Here is a 12,118-nt window from a genome sequence, read left to right as displayed (position 1 = left end):
TGACATTATTCATTATGCATTACCGCTAACCTATATAAAATATACAAGATATTTACTACAATCAAGGACTGTGTTTAGTCTTTTCCTGATTGGGTACCGTGGGCTTAGGCCCTGCCTACACGCCTCTGCCATAGCTATTATAAAGCTAATTTCCTTTCACAGCTACCTTTTAATTTACGTTACAGAGGATGCAGTAAAGGGAATGAAATACTCCTACTCGGCTTTATAAATGCCATGATGGGGGGCAAAAATAATGAGCTGAAATATCAATACTGGATAGGCTTTTTTTTAAAGAGTTACCTCTTTTGAGTAAATACATTGTATTTTATTATTTTTCCTTTTTTTAATGAACGGATTTGAAGATGATTCACAGTTCTCAAGCCTGCACAAATATATTGTGGGTGGTTAAGTAAATGTGTTTCAAAATATCTAATTATATAAAAGGAATGCTAGTGCTGTTCTCATGTCTTCCTAACCCACGTCATGAAATAGCTTGTTGGTTTTAAGCCCACACTTATTAGCAAGCTTTTATTTTTATTTTTTTTTTATTTTTACTTTTTTTTTACATTTGAAAAATATATAAATGGGTTATAAATTTAACATTTTATGCTATCTGTCTGTGTTCCCAACTGGAAAAGTTTCTGCTTCAGTCTTTTTGACAAGTATCAGACAGAATTTTTTAGCTTTGAATAGAGTGGAGAGGTATTAGCACCCTTGGCAGGTTTTTTTTTTAATTGATTTCTATGCCCCCGTTGGGGAGATTTACTCTCTATTTATCCAGTTTGCGGTATTCACCAAGAGTGAATATGAAAGAAAATTCCCAAATTTGGGTTGTCGCCAGAACAGAATAAGAGGGGAAATCTTTCAACAAAGAACAAGTTATGGTGGCAACCAGGGATTCCTTCACTTTGGAATGATTTCCTGTCACTTTCTGTTTCGGAAATGGGACAGGAAGTGAAGGTGGAATCCAGTGGGACCTAGATGAAAAAAAAATACACCCCCACCATCCAAATGAAAAAAAAAAGTTTTGACTTTATTTCTACTTTAAAGCAAGGTTTCAAGTAGAGAGGAAGATCTAGAATGTCTTTTAGTTTTGCCAGTTATGGAGGTTTTCTCTCCAGGTGAAGGGTGTCCTACTCAACATAGGGCCATAGACAGCATTTAAAATGGTATTTCAAAAAATCCCCCTTTTTTTTTTAAAGCTGAAGCTGATTGGTTACTGGTGCTGCACTTTTCCTCCCAGTAACAGGGGATACAAAGAAGTTAAAATCAAGTCTAATTTAGGTATTTGTACTAACTGCATTTAAAATAATTTTAGCATTAAAAAAAAAAAAAACACAAATTAACTTGTTTTCTAAATACATGCTTAAAGTACAACTTGAAATCTCCTAATTTCAATACTATTTGCAAGAAACACAGATAAGGATGTATACTCTACATTTCTATGTATTTATTTGTGCCTTTCCCCATGATGATGATCCAGACAAGTGTAAACTCATAGGCGTGCGCACAGGGTGTGCCAGGTGTGCCTGGACACACCCTAATTACCCTGGGTGGCTCAGATTCCCCTTGTTTAAGCCCCTGCTATTTCAGCTCCTAAAAAAAATTGTAAAAAAAAAAAATAAAAATACATTTTTTTAAAGATAATAATAATAATCATAAATAATGTGTATACATACACATGCATGTGTATGAGCTTTGAGGTGTACACCTTAATGCAATAGGCTGTGCACACCTATGTGTAAACTTCCATACTTTGGTCACTTTGGTTGGTGTAAAATTCCGAGAAGATTACACCAACCAAAGTGACAAAAAACACAGTGTGCAAGAAACACAGGTAAAGATGTATACTCTACATTTCTATGTATTTACTTGCGCCTTGACCCATAATGATGATCCAGACAAATGTAAACTTCCATACTTTGGTGACTTTAGTTGGTGTAAAATTTCATACTTTGGTCACCTTGGTTGGTGTAAACTTCCTAAAAGATTACACCAACCAAAGTGACAAGAAACACGAAATGACAAGAAACACAGATGAAGATGTATACTCTACATTTCTTCGTATGTATTTATTTGTGCTTTACCCATGGTGATGATCCAGACAAGTGTAAACTCCCATACTTTGGTCACTTTGGTTGGTGTATACTTCCACGCTTTGGTCCCTTTGGCGTAAACTACCAAGAAGTTTACACCGACCAAAGTGACAGAAAACACAGTGTGCAAGAAACACAGATAGAGATGTATACTCTACATTTCTATGTATTTATTTGTGCTTTACCCATAGTGATAACCCAACAAGTTTAACAAGTGTAAACTTCCATACTTTGGTCACTTTGGTTTGTGTTAACTTCCATACTTTGGTCACTTTGGTTGGTGTATACTTCCACACTTTGGTCACTTTGGTTGGTGTAAACTTCCACACTTTGGTCACTTTGGTTGGTGTAAACTTCCACACTTTGGTCACTTTGGTTGGTGTAAACTTCCACACTTTGGTCACTTTGGTTGGTGTATACTTCCACGCTTTGGCACTTTGGTTGGTGTATACTTACACGCTTTGGTCCCTTTGGCGTAAACTTCCAAGAAGTTTACACCAACCAAAGTGACAGAAAACACAGTGTGCAAGAAACACAGATAAAGATGTATAATCTACATGTCTATGTATTTATTTGTGGCTTTACCCATGATGATGATCCAGACAAATGTAAACTTCTATACTTTGGTGACTTTAGTTGGTGTAAAATGTCATACTTTGGTCACCTTGGTTAGTGTAAACTTCCTAAAAGATTACACCAACCAAAGTGACAAGAAACACTTATGAAGATGTATACTGTACATTTCTATGTATTTATTTGTGCCTTTACCCATGGTGATGATGATCCAGACAAGTGTAAATCCCCATACTTTGGTCACTTTGGTTGGTTTAAAATTCCATACTTTGGTCATCTGGGTTGGCGTAAACTTCCTTACTTTGGTCATTTTGGTTGGTGTAAACCTCCATACTTTGGTCACTTTGGTTTTTGTAAAATTCCATACTTTGGTCACTTTGGTTGGTGTAAAATTCCATACTCTCAATATTTTGCTTGGTGAATTTTAGGATTCATGACTGTTACTTGTAATTATCTACCTACAGGTGTTTTTAAGACGAATTGATGGTTCTGAAGATTTTTACAAAAACTGGAGGACATATGCTAGTGGATTTGGAGATTCTTCTAAGGAGTTCTTCTTGGGTGAGACATTTCTGTACTATATAGAGCTAATGATATAAAATATGAGTATGTCAGATATAATGTGACAGAATATGTATTAAGTGTAAAGTTTGAGCATTTCACCTTTCAATGTGAAGGCTGCACTTGTCAATCAATATGTTTCATAAATAAAGAAGACTTGGGATTTTCCTTTATGATGTAAAATTATGCGAAGCATTGGATAATGTGAACATGTGCCCAGACTATGGACATTCAATAGTTTTTAGATATTCTTACCAAGTAGTATATGAAATTTAAGGCGACCCTGACACAAAAATAATTATTTCAACAGCATTCTTGAAATAGGATTAGATGGGCATTTAACATGTCCTAGGCATGTCATTTACCTGTAAAAAGGAATCTTGATAAACATATAAGTCCCATCAACATTGCTGCTCTATTTGTAATAAAACAAGGGATGCCGGTGACAGATTGTGGTGGTCCCAGCAGTTTTGGTAGTAAATTTACCTGTAAATGCCTCCCTTGTGTAGACAGTCAAAAGGCCTATGCCTGCTTCTGGACACCACCATCTTGGATGTGATGTCAACAGACTCAAGCAACATTCTATAATATTCCTTCCATGGCAGCTACATAAAAGGCTATGTAGAGAGGTGAGGGGAGGAGCAGAGGAGCTTGCCCAACACAGACAGTATTCAAACATTCCGAGAAGAGTAGGGGGCTATGATGTGCAAGGATGGAGGGGGCTGTGCTAGGAAATGGACTCTTCTGAAGTAGAAAGTTCGGAGGCATGTTGCATGTCAAAAAAAAAATTATTTATAAATGAAAAATGGTGCAAGTAAGCATTCAGATACTTGGATTTTCTGTGCTTTTACCTGCCAATTATTGACAAGGCTTCTTTAAATCAAGCTCTCAGTGACCACTGTAGCTGCAGGCACTGTGGAGCAACTAATTCTCAATTTTTATAACAAAGGCAATCAAGTCTGTTTTAGTTGGGGTCTTAGAAGCTTTATTCCACCTGTTCTCTCTGGCAGTAGTATCTTGGTGGCCTTTTGGTCTTCCAGTAGGATGTCCAATGTCTGATTTTTAGTATTTTTTAGTAGATAAGTAAGAACACAATAACAAAGGATCAAGAGTAATAAATGTTTACTCCGTCATATATAACTAAAGCCAAAAACCCAGCGGGGTTTCAGGGCCAGATTGTACTCCCTTCATCGGGGCTTTTAAAGCTCTAGTGGAGGAAGAGGACTCAACAGGAATTACATTTCTTGAAAAAGTATATTTATTAAAGTGATTGTAAAGCTTTGTTTTGTTTTTTTTAAATAACAAACATGTCATACCTCCACTGTGCAGTTCGTTTTGCACAGAGTGGCCCCAATCATCCTCTTCTAGGGTCCCCCGGTGGTGCTGGTAGCTCCTCCCCGCATCGTATAACCCCCTAGGAGAAGCGCTCTCCCAGGGGGGGTACCTTGTGGGCGCGCTCCTGAGTCCAGCATTTGCATCCATAGACGCAGAATGCCAGACTCAGCCCACCCCCCCCCACCCCCCCGGTGCCGCGTCATTGGATTTGATTGACAGCAGCGGGAGCCAATGGCTGCGCTGCTATCAATCTATCCAATTAAGAGCCGAGAACCCCGGTCAGAGGAATAGCGCATCTCCGCCGTGGGAAATTCCAGGGCTCAGGTGAGTAAAACGGGGGGGGCTAGGGTGTCGGTCACTAGAAGAAGTTTTTTCACCTTAATGCATAGGATGCATTAAGGTGAAAAAACACGAGGATTTACAACCCTTTTAAGCATTGTTAATAAAACAACTTCTACTGCTGATAGTTGGGAGCCAAGGAGCAATTCCAATTCAGTACTTTTCTTCCACTTCCTATAGTTGTAGAAGCTGTGACAGGGCTGCACTGTGCCATGGTGTAGAGAAGATTTGGTGTCACCCACATTTCTCATTATTGTAGGCTGAGGGCTCCTGGATGCGTATCTCATTTGGAGAGACTGACAGTTGGGTTTTTTCCAGGATTGGTAAAGCTTGGTAAAGGTCCCGGAGCATAGAGGCTTTGTAGAGTTTTGGGTGGGATAAAGCCTTCAACCCTGTGCCACAATCTGATGGTCAAAGCACCTGCTAATGGTTTGAAGCCAAAACACAATTCCAGCTGTGTGCTTTTCTTCCACCTTATATTGTTGTAAAAGCTGTGGCAGGGCTGCACCATGTTAGGTACAAGGAGGATTTGATCTCACCCATGCAGGTTGAGGGGCTCCTGGATGTTTGTTTCATTAGGAGAAAACTGGCCCTCAAGTTTTCTCCAGGATTTCTAAATCCTGGAATTGATCCTAGAGCCCAGAGGCTTTGTAGAGTATTAGTGGGATGAAGCCTTCAACCCTGAGTCCACAATTTGATGGTGAAAGCACCTGCTAATGGCTTGGAGCCAAAATGCAATTCCAATTGTGTGCTTTTCTTCCACTTCATATTGTTGTAGAAGCTGTGTTAGGGATGCACCATGTTACATATAGAGTATGCAGGTAGCGGGGCTCCTGGATGTGTGCTTCATTAGGAGAAAACTGGCCCTTGCGTTTTTTCCAGGACTGAAAAGTCCTGGTCTTTGTTGAGTATTGGGTTGGATTTAAGCCTCAAACCCTGAGTCAAAAATGTGATGGTGACCAACACCTGCTATTGCTGTTATCTGACTCCCAAACTGTTTTGGACTCTTTCTTCTTTCATGAAAGCTTACCTGGAGCCATTACACTCCATCCTTTACACTATGTTACACCTGTATTTAGGGTGTAACATGTAACATGGTGCAAAGCAGACCCCCCCTACCCCAGAACATCACCCACATGACAGTAGGGGTTCTTCCTAATGGACTCATAGTCTATTGACACTTTCTCCAGCTCTCCAACAGAAAGCCCATAGCTTGGTATAGACAGAGAGCTGGAAAAAGGGTCTGCAGGAGCCTGACATTGCACCCACCATCCGCTGATCATGGGTGCAATGATCTGCTGTGCGAAAAATAATACATGTACTTTTTTTTTCTTCAAAAAGGACTTAGCTTGTAATCAAGTAAAGATTTTACTCTGCGGAACCTAATTAGGAGGAAGTTCAGGTGCAATGTCTTGCATCTAAACCAGGGATCCTCAAACTACGGCCCTCCAGCTGTTGCAGAACTACACATCCCATGAGGCATTGTAAAACTCTGACATTCGCAGACATGATGGGAATTGTAGTTCCTGAACACCTGGAGGGCCGCAGTTTGAAGACCCCTGATCTAAAACTACCCACAGCATATATTAGATTTCAAACATAGGGTCCCTTCTGTCGTGTCGTCTTGCTGATTCATACAGTATTTCCAATCTCACAAGTTTGCTCCAACAGACCAAGAAAACAAAAGAAAAAAAAAAAAAGTGACAATGACAGATTTGGTTTTTGCATTTCCTTAGCCGTAAAGTGATTTCTGCAACTGATGGAGTCTGTTGGTGGGAAACTGAATTACCGTTTGACATTATTATCTCTTGACTTGAGGATGGGATTCAGGAATGTTTAATCTGTGTGTGGCTCCTTTTCTTTTTTTCCATCTGATTTGCAGGATTGGAAAACTTGCACAAAATCACATCGCAGGGACAGTATGAGCTTCGCGTGGACCTTAGAGACCATGGGGAAACGGCTTACGCTGTTTATGACAAGTTTAGTGTTGGAGACTCAAGGAAGCGGTACAAGCTTTCCGTCAGTGGCTACAGCGGTACAGCAGGTGGGTATTCTTTGTGAAAATAGGGATAATAATTAAAAAACTTTTTTTGGTATTGACCGAAATTTAACATTGTTTCAAATATACCATATATACCACAAATGCCATGTTGAGCATATTAATAGAGGAGACTAAAGATGATATTATAGGCACTGGACCATGTGTAACAGGACCCAGTGCAATGATATATTGCCTTGTGGACTGGTAGGGTGCTATACAGGTCCCGAACAGTGAATCCCTGCAGGGGGGTCAAGTCTCTGAAGGCCCATGGTTTCAAGGCTGCTCAGAACACTCCATTGGGGTAGAAGTGCTAAAGGTGGCTGTCTTGGTAGCTTGGTAATTTTTTGATGGTGGTCTCCCCCCCATGTGTATTTAGCAAATACCCTTTGATCCTGCCAGAGCTGAGTTGAGAGCTCCTGGATGCATATCACATTAGGAGAAACTGACCGTTTAGTTTCTTCCAGGATTGCTAAAGCCTGGTATAGGTCCCAGAGCCTAGAGGCTTTGCAGAGTTTTGGGTGGGATGAAGCCTTCAACCCTGAGTCCACAATCTAATGGTGAAAGCACCTGCACCAGACATACACTTTAACCATCCTGAAAACTATTAATGATCTCTGTTAAATGTGCCTCCTCCCTACTCCACCAACCACCTACATCTACATAGTATAGTCCAGGAGGTATACAGTGGCTTGAAAAAGTATTCGTAGCCCTTGAAATTTCCCACATTTTGTCATGTTGCAACCAAAAACGTAAATGTATTTTATTGGGATTTTATGTGATAGACCAACACAAAGTGGCTCATAATTGTGAAGTGGAAGGAAAATGATAAATGGTTTTCAACATTTTTTTACAAATAAATATGTTAAAAGTATGGTGTGCATTTGTATTCAGCACCCCTGAGTCAATACTTTCTCTGCAATTACAGTTGCAAGTCTTTTTGGGGATGTCTCTACCAGCTTTGCACATCTAGAGAGGGACATTTTTGCCCATTCTTCTTTGCAAAATAGCTCAAGCTCTGTCAGATTGGATGGAGAGCGTCTGTGAACAGCAATTTTCAAGTCTTGCCACAGATTCTCAATTGGGTTTAGGTCTGGACTGTGACTGGGCCATTCTAACACATGAATATGCTTTGATCTAAACCATTCCATTGTAGCTCTGGCTGTATGTTTCGGGTCGTTGTCCTGCTGGAAGGTGAACCTCCGCCCCAGTCTCAGGTGTTTTAAAGACTCTAACAGGTTTTCTTCTAAGATTGCCCTGTATTTGGTTCCATTCATCTTCACATCAACTCTGACCAGCTTTCCCGTCCCCGCTGAAGAAAACCATCCCCACCACATGATGCTGCCACCACCATTTTTCACGGTGGGGATGGTGTGTTCAGGGTGATGTGCAGTGTTAGTTTTCTGCCACACATAGCGTTTTGCTTTTAGGCCAAAGTTCAATTTTGGTCTCCTCTGACCAGATCACCTTCTTCCACATGTTTGCTGTGTCCCCCACATGGCTCCTCACAAACTACAAACAGGACTTCTTATGACTTTCTTTCACCAGTGTCTTTCTTCTTGTCACTCTTCCATAAAGGGCAGATTTGTGGAGAACACGACTAATAGTTGTCCTGTGGACAGATTCTCCCACCTGAGCTGTGGATCTCTGCAGCTCCTCCAGAGTTACCATGGACCTCTTGGCTCTTCCCTGATGAATGCTCTCCTTGCCTGGCCGGTCAGTTTAGATGGACAGCCATGTCTTGGTAGGTTTGCAGTTGTGCCATACTCTTTTCATTTTCCAATGATGGATTGAACAGAGCTCCGTGAGATGTTCAAAGCTTAGGACATTTTTTTTATAACCTAACCCTGCTTTATACTTCTCCACAACTTTATCCCTGACCTGTCTGGTGTGTTCCTTGGCCTTCATGATGCTTTTTGTTCACCAAGGTTCTCTAACAAACCTCTGAGGGCTTCGCAGAACAGCTGTATTTATACTGAGATTAAATTACACACAGGTGGACTCTATTTACTAATTAGGTGGCTTCTGAAGGCAATTGGTTCCACTAGATTTTAGTTAGGGGTATCAGAGTAAAGAGGGGCTGAATACAAATGCCCCCCCCACACTTTTCACATATTTATTTGTAAAACATTTTGAAAATCATTCTCCTTCCACTTCACAATTATGTGCCACTTTGCGTTGGCCTATCACATAAAATCCCAATAAAATACGTTTAAGTTTTTATAACATGACAAAATGTGGAAAATTTCAATGGATATGAATACTTTTTCAAGGCAAATCTGGGGTCAGCATGCACAGTACCAGAACAGGATTGTCCAGCGCCCAGGGCAAGGAGCCAGAACTGCACTTTTCCTGCCCCCCACTGTTAATATATGTCTTGGAATCAGTGCCCCACCCTGTGTCCATTCTTTGCCCCCTTTTCTCCACTGCACCCAGGGCAGCTACATCTCCTGCCCACCCCTAGTACTGGCCCTAGGCATGCATAGAGATATCAGGGCAAAGACTTCTGCACTTGCATTCCAATAAAGGGCCACTGACCCAGTCATGTTCCTCTTACCAAATACCTACCATAGTAACAACAATGACATTACCCGTGCTTCAAAGTAGAAGATCCATACAATAGTTGGAATGGTAAATTCCTAATGAATATTCTTATTTTCTGCCATTACAGGAGATTCGATGACCTACCACGATGGGCGCCCGTTTTCCACATATGACAAGGACAACGATTCCGCCATTACCAACTGTGCCTTGTCCTACAAAGGAGCCTTCTGGTATAAGAACTGTCACAGAGTAAACCTTATGGGCAGATACGGTGACAACAGCCACAGTCAGGTAAGCATATTGTTTCAGTTTACAGTTACTTCCTTGACAGATAGCAAAGCGCACTGGCATAGGGCAGAGTGTCCCCATGTACTTGGGCTGAGACTGGTGGGCCACCGAAAGCGACAGGGAGTATAATTCCTGCCGCCGCCATGGCATGTGAACACCCCCAGCTTTTGCTAAAGGAGTAGAAGTTGAGGGGCAATAAAACCAAAAGTCAACCATGGGGTTTTACCATCCCGCAACCACTAGGGTGAAAGGGCCCTTCAAGAAAATACTCAGGCAGTAGTGGTGTTCTTTAAAGATGTGCCCACCCATTTTTATAAATTAGAAAAAAAAAGTGCAAGGAGGGGGAGAGACTTTTAAAGTCTTTCAAAGTTTTGTGACTTGCTCTTCCTCCTGTCACATAGGGATCTATTTATATAACATTCACATTCAATCGGCCACAACAAATTTTCCCCGTATTTTGTCCAATAGGTTTATTTCCTATCCATGGGCTCTATCTAGTGGCCATATAGTGGTACTTTCTTGAAATACTTCAATCAGGATAATGCCACATTACAGGCCAGAAAGCAAAGGGAAATCTCCCCAATGGGACACCAAAGTGAAAGAAAAATTGACAGCTGTTTATCCGTTCCCTACGCTAACCAAAAATAAAACAAAAGGTTTTGTCTTTAGATATAATTAGATATAATTTAAAGATGAATTCTGGGCATGGTATATTTTTCCATAGTTACATTGCTCGAGCTTGGACCAATGCAGCTTTGTATATACTGTACCATTGCTGGTTGATGCCCCTGGAAGCTTGGAAATCACTTGGAAAGTAGACACTGTTACACCGGTGACCTCTACATGATTCCAGGTCCCGTGCTGAGCAGGAGGATAGGTGGGGCGGTGATGATATCATGGTCTCCACCTTGTCCAATCAAAGCATTCTCTGAATGGCGTCTGTGCTGAGTGGTCAACCTTCTGTCTTCAGAATGCATCAGGCCAGCAACTTGGCATGGGACCTGGAAGCCAGTAGAGATCACTGAAGTAGTGGTATCTACTACATTGATTCCTAACTTTCAGGGACATCAGCCAGCTCCAGCTTGGACCAATGCAAATATGTATAAACTGTGCTATTGCTGGTTGATGCCACTGGAAGCTTGGAAATCACTGAAGTAGACACCGTTACACCAGTGACCTCCACTTGCTTCCAGGTCCCGTGCTGAGCAGGAGGAGAGGTGGGGCAGTGATGTCATGGTCTCCACCTTGTCCAATCAAAGCATTCTCTGAAGGGCGTCTGTGCTGAGTGGTCAACCTTCTGTCTTCATAATGCATCAGGCCAGCAACTTGGCATGGGACTTGGAAGCCAGTAGAGATCACTGAAGTAGTGGTATCTACTACATTGATTCCCAACTTCCAGGGACATCAGCCAGATATGGCCTGCAGTTCCTTTTTTAATGATCTACTATTTGAAACAATGTAACTCTTGTCCGTATCACTTTACCTTCATCATTGAATAATCTTGCTTCGTTCTTCTTGCAGGGAGTCAACTGGTTCCATTGGAAGGGTCACGAATACTCCATTCAGTTCGCAGAAATGAAACTCAGACCCGTCAGCTTCCGAAATCTTGAAGGAAGACGAAAGAGAGCATAATGACTAATATAACACCATGACAACAACATGCAAGAAAAGGTGCAGAGACTGACTGTGGTGGTGAAGTACAACAGCCAGCCCACACCCCACTATCACATAACTCAACCCTTAAAAAAACAAAAACAAAGTGTCTTATGGAAATACCACAATGTCTTAAGTATGCCATCGCTTATAAAAGGAGCTACCAATAATTTTTTTGGCCCCAACAGCACCAAAGACTTTTGACGCAGCTAAGTTGTGCTTACGGAATCCTCCGCTTGTGAGGCAGGCAAAGAAGAATGGGCGCGAACATTGGCCGGAACCATGAAAAAAATATGAAGTGTACAGTAGTAGTTTTAGATATTGTCATATTTTTAAACTAAAGCTATTGTGTAATATTTTTGTCTTAAGAATGTTTTATTTGGTGGGTTGGGTGGCTTTTATATAAAATAAAATAAACACGTTACAATATATTATGTATCAATATCAAATTAATTTCTCAATAAGGGTTGACAGGAATCGCATTGTTCTTTTGTACTAGATCAGCCTTTCGCAAACTTTTTACCCCAGAAGAACCCTTGAAATGATTTCCGGGTCTCAGGATATCATTAGTCCACTGGGGGGGTCTTTGGGAAAATGTCCCTTACAATGGTGGTGTAAGTGGGAAGAAGGCTCTCCTTACAGGGGTGGCCTGAATGACACTCTTGTAGTCATACTGGTTGGCATTGGACCT

At 41.2% G+C, this 12,118-nt stretch overlaps 1 protein-coding gene across 2 annotated transcripts in view; it reads left to right on the top strand.

Annotated features, from left to right (window-relative positions):
- TNC (tenascin C) overlaps positions 1-11,858 on the top strand; it is a 192,593-nt gene extending 180,735 nt beyond the window's left edge. For both annotated transcript variants that reach the window (XM_073600686.1, XM_073600687.1), the window contains 4 exons: positions 3,134-3,230; positions 6,787-6,948; positions 9,614-9,777; positions 11,296-11,858. In XM_073600686.1, coding sequence (XP_073456787.1) covers positions 3,134-3,230; positions 6,787-6,948; positions 9,614-9,777; positions 11,296-11,406 — 534 coding nt within the window. In that variant the 3' untranslated portion in view covers positions 11,407-11,858. The remainder of the gene's footprint in view (positions 1-3,133; positions 3,231-6,786; positions 6,949-9,613; positions 9,778-11,295) is intronic.
- The last annotated feature ends 260 nt before the right edge of the window (positions 11,859-12,118 follow it).

This window comes from Aquarana catesbeiana, linkage group LG09 (genome assembly GCF_042186555.1).
Source record: "Aquarana catesbeiana isolate 2022-GZ linkage group LG09, ASM4218655v1, whole genome shotgun sequence".
Taxonomy (NCBI): domain Eukaryota; kingdom Metazoa; phylum Chordata; class Amphibia; order Anura; family Ranidae; genus Aquarana; species Aquarana catesbeiana.
The sequence above is the reverse complement of the archived record's forward strand: the minus strand, read 5'-3'. Positions and strand labels throughout refer to the sequence as shown.